Raw genomic sequence first — 7,616 nt, forward strand, 5'->3', positions numbered from 1 at the left:
ATAGGAAATGTAGCCATTAGCATTAATATATTCTTTTAAGAGATTTGGTTAACTATAATGTAAACCATTTTATCTTGCTATTGCTTTAAGCCTTTATCGTGAACTCATTCAAGAGATACCTAGTGACACATCTCATAGCATTCACAATATCTTGACCCTTTCTTTGCAATGCTAATGACAATATGTCACTATTGTTACTTCTATAAACAAGGTTATGTATGTTTTTCTTATCCTTATGTCGACCTTAATTTATTCAACATATCTCATTTCTACCGACGATACTACTAGTTTGCATGTCTAAACTACGGTACATTTTTGAATTATTGAACGTTAATGTTAATCTTGAATAACACAATGTAAATATAACTATTATCACAATATAATGTTATGTTTTTATAGTTATATACCTCTAACTATTATATATAATAATATATATGTTATAATACTATTACCAAAATAAATATTTTTCCAATTTAAATTGTCTTTTGTATAAAAACACTCTCCAAAACACCCATACACTGGTTGTGGAGCGGGCCACCTACAGGTTCCTGCCTCCCACTCGGCCTGCATAGATTTTTAGCAGGTGGCCCTGAAAAAGTATTCAAAACACCCACTAGGAGGGCGTCAAGAAGGCCACCTGCAAAATGGCATTGGTCCCAATCCCCATCTTCCTGGATGGCGTTAACAAATATGCAGACGATCCCCTATCGTGTATAAAACACCCTCTAGCTGGACAGCAAGGGAGCCGCCTGCATATTTCCCTGCCGGGTCGCAAATGCCATCACCCGACGCCCATATGTCATCTGCCACGTCATCTATTGTGCCTAGCTAGTGGGCATTTTGTATTTTGTGCCTATTAGGTAGACTGGGTGGTTGGTTTTGCAATTTTTCAAAACACAAATATATTTTTGCAAATTTTTGTTAGCGAAAACGTGTTTTTGCAAACGAAAAATAATTCAGAGGTAAAACTTTTATATACGTGTCTGTAATGGCTCAAAAGCAAAAGTTGTAAAAAAACCATAATAAAGAAATACAAAATCAAGTATAAAATTAAGTTCTGAAATTTAAATTTTGGCTTATAATCACTTGCACCTGCGAAACGATGAGAGCCGTGATGTCGTGGGAGCCCAAGAGTACTACTAGTGTGGTGGGGGCCCATAACAAAACGGCCCATGCACAGAAGTAAGCGGTTCCTTCCGGTACATTAAACCCTAGCCGAATCACCCCACCGCCGTCTCCTGCCCGCCACCATTCTGCTGCTCCGGCGCTCTGCCTTCTCCGAACAAAGGGTACTCGTTCTTCCTTCCTCACAATTATCTAGATCTTGGTATCTACTGCTTAAATCGAGAGAATTGTCTCCCAACAAAGGGTTCAATTTTTGTTTTTTTGCGCTCTGTAAATAATCCCGCATTTTTTTTTATTTTTTTCTCCTGCTTTCAAGATACTTGAGTATGTCTCCGTCGGTCGAGTCGACGATTGGCTTCTCGCGGCGGTTTCTTAATCTGATCATGAGCAGCAGCTGCATCTCTGGTGTCAAATCGCTCTACTGCTTCGATCTGATGTACCAGGAGTTGTTCTATCCATCAACACCTCCACCGCCAACGAGGTTTAACAAGCTTACGGTCAATTTGATGGACAGCGTCGGGCTTCCGCTCTCCAGTTTCGACCTGCGAGCTTCAGCTGCCGGCGACCAATGCAAGATCGACTGCTTCCCGCTCGCCGGCAGCGAGGTGGTCTGCGCAGACCAGTCCGGCCGCGCCTTCCGCTTCGACGCGGACAGGCGCCGGGCAGGGACCATGCCTGGCCTCCACAAGCCCAAGTCGATGCCCCTCGCCCTCTTCGTCCCCAACCCCCGCGCCGACGACGACCTCGACCACGTTGGCTATGGCAGCAGCCTCTTTGTCATGGAGAGGTTCCCCAGACCAGAGGCGGGCTTCAGCGGCGCAGAGGCGGAGCACGGCAGCGATCAGTTCGAGGCCTTCGTCTACCGCAACACTAGGATGTCCACCTACGTCAAGGCCTGGCACTGCCAGCAGCTCCCGCCGCCGCCGTTCGTCCGTGAACCCAAGCACTGGCACAGCTGCAGCAGCAGCCGCAGCCGCCCAGAGATCAGCTCCTACGCCGTGCTCGGCGGTGGCTCGCACATTTGCTTATCCGTCAATGGCGTCGGCACCTACTGCCTGGACACGGCGAGGCACACGTGGAGCGAGGCCGGCGAGTGGACCCTGCCGTTCCACGGCCGGGCCGAGTACGTGCCCGAGCTCAAGCTCTGGTTCGGCCTCTCCGCCGACACCCACCACTTGGCCGCGGCCGACCTCTCCTCCATGGACTGCCGGCCACAGCTAGTAGTGGGTCCCTGGAAGGAGCACAGGATGCCGGAGGAGTGGAAGGAATCCCAGGACCCTCAGCTCGTCAGCCTTGGCTCCGGCAGGTTCTGCGTCGCGAGGTTCTTCCGCACGGGGGCTAACAACGGCGACTTCGGGGACGAACCGATCGCCGTGTTTACAGGTGTGGAGGTGGTGCCACCTGTATGTCATGTATGTGGCGCCACCAATGGGAGAGTGCAACTTCGAATGATCCCTCACATGTCAAAATGCTTGACATCTAATGGCTCTACCATCGATGAGGTGTTCTGAATAATAATTGGGGTTTGCCAACTTTTTTTTTAATGGATTATGTATTATCTGAATAATAAATTACATAGAATTAATATTGTTGTTCTCTATTTACTAGCTACTGTGGATTTGTACTAGTCATTGTGGTATTGTCCCATGAAAGCTGAATGGTTCTCTAACTAGCCTCCCTTTATTATTAACTTGCAAATTGCTTTATGAGGCCCTAAATGATGTTTGTGATTATAATGACATATTTATAATTTTCTCATTTTTATCGCCTTCGCTGTATTGGTTAGGCGCCTGAAATTTTCCAATCTAATGGTCGAACTGATCTGTGCATTAGATAAGCTTCACATACGATTTGTGCGCTCAATCGGTCTTGGCCTGATGCAATTGGCGTAACTGCGATTTGGTTAGCTCATGGGGCTCTGTTTCATCCCTGGATATATTAATTTTGTTATTCCTTCTCTATTAGAGGATGGGGAATTTTTGAAAAAAATAAAATAAAGCTCTTTTTCATCGGGCTCATGTCGTTAATCTTGTAATGAGTAAAATCGGTAACCTTCTTGTGTTTATTGGTGTCAATCTCCAAATCAGTAGTTGATTTTTTTTACATAATGGATAAAAGAATCCCGCCTTGACTTCAAAGAAGTTACAGCCACTTATTATAAAGTTTATAGATTCCTAACACGCATAAATTTGGCCCATACATAAAGCTAAAAGTCCATCAAACAAGAGAGGAACAACGAGGATCATTAGAGTAAAGCATTACTCAATTCTATTACTAAATCTCCACCTTCTGATACGCAATAGAGATAATTTCTTTGTTCTCTTCGTGCTTTTATAGGATTGCCCACCACCGCAGCAAATATGTCACTCTGAAAAGAACTTGCAAATATGTTTTTGAAGTATATACATATATAATTGGATCGTAGCATATCATGAATGCAATAAGGCTAAAAGGTTACTTACATTATTATCGGTTAGACAAATATCTTATCAGGTAACAACAGCGAAAGACAAAAGGTAATACAAGAGGTTGGCTAACACTCGCACTTCTCATCCTATTAAGTACGCAAGTGTACCGGCAAGGGTTTCTCTTCAACACTCTGCTAAAGATTTATGGAGCAAAAATGAGTACAAAAGTACTCAGCAAGCTATGTAAAGATAATACTACCTCCGATTCATAATATCAGATGTTTGACTTCTTTGATTGTAAAGTTTGACCATTCGTCTTATTTAAAAATTTATAACAAATATAAAAAAATAATAAGTCGTGCTTAAAGTTCTTTTGATATAAATGATATTTTCATAATTTTTTGAATAAGACGAATGGTTAAACATTATAAGTAAAAAAGTCAAACATTTTACATTATGAAATGGAGGGAGTAGCAAGGAAGACTTTGGTTCTTTTGCTTAAATACGAATTTCACAAATATCTTTCGTAAACCTATCACTAGCATCAAGTTTTATTTTATGGTTTGATTAGTAGGATGGCTCCCCACAACGGTACCGTCATGATTTTCTGAGTAACCGCCACCTTGCCTTTCAAGAATATTGTTACCCAGTTCAAAATAATATCATCCATCACCCCATCCTATCGAATTAATTTGAGAGTCTAGCCAAGTGTATGTCAGGTTCAGGTTCTCAAAACCGATTCGAATAAATTGATCTACGCACACTGCAGCAGTTATACAATTTACCCATACTGCATAACTTGCTCAACAAATGAGTTGTTCCAACACATCAGACGAGTTATGACAAAGCATTTTAATAACCTCACTTTAACAATACCCGCTCAATGAATTTAGAGGTTTTTTACCATTCTTGAAAAATATCTCAAGATAGCATATTTTTTAGTACAAAAAATATGGTACCTTGAGATACATTATATCTTGAGGTACCAAAAATTTGTACTAAAATTCTTGGTACCTTAAGGTACTTTTTTCAATAATAGTAAAAAAGCCCATGAATTTAAGTCCTCTTGTATTCTAGGCGTACACAGTCTCTACCTCTAAAAGGAGTCCTGGTGTTCCCAAGACGGAAGTATGTGTTCCACTGGGATAGACCTTTGTAAACACCAAATAGGGTTTACGAGGGGAACGAATTTTCAAGGATATTTCTGCATTAACAATAATCTGTAATTAACTTGTGAAAACTCATAATCTATAATTAACTTCCAGGTGAAAACTTACAAGGCGTCCAAGTGGTTATGCTGGGCGAATCATACGATATATGAATTTTGCCATCATTGCAAAAGATAAAACATAACTTGATTTTAACACAAGGTAATTGCGCATGTTTCATTCCAGAGACAAAATACGCAGGGTAACTTCTGTTTTATTCCAGACATCCATATCCAAGCTAAGTCCAAGATTATACGATTCTGATCGAGTTGTTTCCTCACAAAAGAAACAAAACTACACGATGCTGAGTTGGTTCTGACAGTCGAGAGTGAGATGACACACACAACGGATAAAAACATGAGTCTTGCAAAAACAAAGACCCCAATATTATTCAAAACACAGCAGAGATGTAAGCCCTATCATTAGACAAGTGAAATCGCGACTTGTGCGTGGTCATTCGAAGTTCCAGTTTCCCGTTTCCGCTTCCGCTGCAGTCGCCGGCATTCACATCCTCTGCTACCTCTACACCGGTCAAGATTACAAGATCCTGCTCAACTAATTTGTTGCCAAACTCGCCTCCAAACTCCTCTGACACAAAGAACCTGGCCACACAGAACCTGCCCGAGCCCAGGTTGACAAGCTGAGGATCCCGGGATAGGTGCCATTCCCTGCACGGATCAAGCTCCTTCCAACTGCCGACTAGCTCTGGCTGGGTATCCATGGCCGACAGGTCGGCAGCAGCCAACCGCCCGTCCTCCGCGGAGAGGCCGAACCAGAGCTTGAGCTCAGGAACGTACTCGACCTTGCCGAGGAAGGGCAGCGTCCACTCGCCCACCCGACTCCACGCGTTCTTCGCCGTGTCCAGGCAGTAGCTGCCGGCGTCCTGAGCAGATACGAGGACGTCGTCGCCAACCACGGCGTAGGACGTGATCTGGCGGTGTGTCTGGCTGTACGCGTGGTCCCGGACGAACGGCGGCGGCGGGAGCAGCTGGCGGTGCCACGACTTGCAAGATGCCGTCGCCGTGGGCTTGCGGTAGACGAAGGCCTCGAACTGATCGCTAGGCTGCGTGCTGCTGCAGCGGCCGTCCTCCGGTCTGGGGCTCTTCTCCATGATGTAGAGGCTGCCGCCGCCGCCGCCGCCGTCGCCGTGGTCAGTGCTGGGGACGAAGAGGGAGAAGGGCCACCGCTTCGGTCTGTGCAGGCTGGGCATGGTCACCAGCTGGCGCGTGTCGGCGTCGAAGAGGAAGGCGCGCCCCGACTGGTCCACGCAGGCAACCTTGCGATCCGCGAGCGGGAAGCAGTCGATACCGCACCCGTCGCATTCATCATCGGCTTCAGCTCCGAAGCTGAAGGTTGGGTCGGGGAGCTGAAGCCTCTCCACCAGCAGAAGATCATTCTCCATGACGAAGGGCTTCCGTGTAGTGGAGTCTTGCACCGATACTACTGTCTTCTCCGTGTTAGCTACTGTTGCTGCGGTTGGTAACGGTGGGTGATGAAAGAGTGGGCACCGCGCCATGTCGATGCAGCGCAGTTCTCGCTCCACGATCAGATTAAGAAACCGCCGCGAGAGACCCATCGTCGCTCGATCGGAAACTCACAACCTCTTCTGACGAACCGAGCTAGCTATCTTGAAAGCAGGGGAAAAATTAAAAAAAAATGCGGGATTATTTGCAGAGCAAAAAAAAAAAAAACCTCTGTTGAGAAATTGCAAGGAAGAACGAGTACCTTCAAAATCCATCGCGCGTCCTGTACTCCGATCGAATCTATTAAGTAGGAGCAGCCCAAGACGGCATCACAAAAGCCTAGCAAATAAATACCACAGAAAAGAAAGGTAAACAGATAAAAAAAACAAAAGCAAATTGGCTTATATATCAAATAGCAAGAAGATTAGGAAGATCCATGAGCAGCGGACCTTACGCGCAAGGTCGGAGAAGGGATAAGAGGGCCAGAGCGGTGCTCCACAGAGCCGGAGCAGCAGAATGGCGGCGGGCAGGAGGGGGAGAAGGGAGACTTGGGGCGTAAGAGATTGGCTAGGGTTTTATGTAGCGGAAGGAACCGCCTGCGGGCCGGTATAATACGCTCGCGCGATCGGTTTATATCCTATACGTATACGTATACATACTTTAGGCATATAAAATAATTTACGTATATAAACTTTATACATGCATATTAGAATATAGTACTGCAAAAACAATTTAAAAACTGGGATCAACATGCTCAAGGATTTCGTTTCGTACACATAAGAACAATCCTTATAGAATGACTAGGATAGTGTCTATAATATCAATTGAGGTGCCACGTAGATAATTTGCAGAGGTGGAAGAATAGTTAAAGAGGAGAGAGAAGGACATCATTTCTCATGCACGACACCGGGTCATTTCGCATAACAAGGACTATAGACTCGACTCATTTTAGCATTGGAGGCAAATCATCGTTTCCATTCCAAGCATTTTCCCTTTCTCCAGGATCTGTTGTATCGTATCGTCTCCATTGCCAAAATCTAGTTCCACGCCAACATTTCCCGCACGTCTGAATATCCATTCTTCTCTTTTGGCACGCTAACTCCAAAAGAACCCATCCCCAAATCAATCTCCCTTGATTGATTCTCTCCACAACAAGCTCTGTACTCGATTTGCTCCACGGCAAGAAGCCATCCCCAATCAATCCTCATCCAAAGAAACCTAATTCTATGAAAGGATGAATCAATCTAGAAAGGGATGCCCCTTCAACCAGGCAAGAGATTGAAGAAACCCTGTTCAAGTTCCAAACGAGCTAAAGGGGATCTTGCCACCAGAGATGCTGCTACTCATTCTGTGGTCGCCAGAGCCGCAGCCGAAGTTGATGTCACCGGAGCCGAAGCTGATGTTGCCAGAGC

At 45.1% G+C, this 7,616-nt stretch overlaps 2 protein-coding genes across 2 annotated transcripts; one reads left to right on the forward strand and one right to left on the reverse strand.

The window, feature by feature from the left end:
* The first annotated feature begins 1,249 nt into the window (after positions 1-1,249).
* Positions 1,250-2,828, forward strand: LOC102722221. Its single transcript, XM_006656027.2, has 2 exons — positions 1,250-1,289; positions 1,442-2,828. Exon 2 carries the CDS (start codon positions 1,452-1,454, stop codon positions 2,634-2,636), a length of 1,185 nt encoding a protein of 394 aa, XP_006656090.1. The 5' UTR covers positions 1,250-1,289; positions 1,442-1,451; the 3' UTR covers positions 2,637-2,828.
* A 2,094-nt stretch (positions 2,829-4,922) lies between these two features.
* Positions 4,923-6,732, reverse strand: LOC102704533. The gene is made up of 3 exons (XM_040525292.1): positions 6,654-6,732; positions 6,467-6,543; positions 4,923-6,368 (listed from the first exon to the last, which is right to left on the reverse strand). Exon 3 carries the CDS (start codon positions 6,315-6,317, stop codon positions 5,133-5,135), a length of 1,185 nt encoding a protein of 394 aa, XP_040381226.1. The 5' UTR covers positions 6,318-6,368; positions 6,467-6,543; positions 6,654-6,732; the 3' UTR covers positions 4,923-5,132.
* Between the last annotated feature and the right edge of the window lie 884 nt (positions 6,733-7,616).

Source organism: Oryza brachyantha, chromosome 6 (genome assembly GCF_000231095.2).
Source record: "Oryza brachyantha chromosome 6, ObraRS2, whole genome shotgun sequence".
Classification (NCBI taxonomy): domain Eukaryota; kingdom Viridiplantae; phylum Streptophyta; class Magnoliopsida; order Poales; family Poaceae; genus Oryza; species Oryza brachyantha.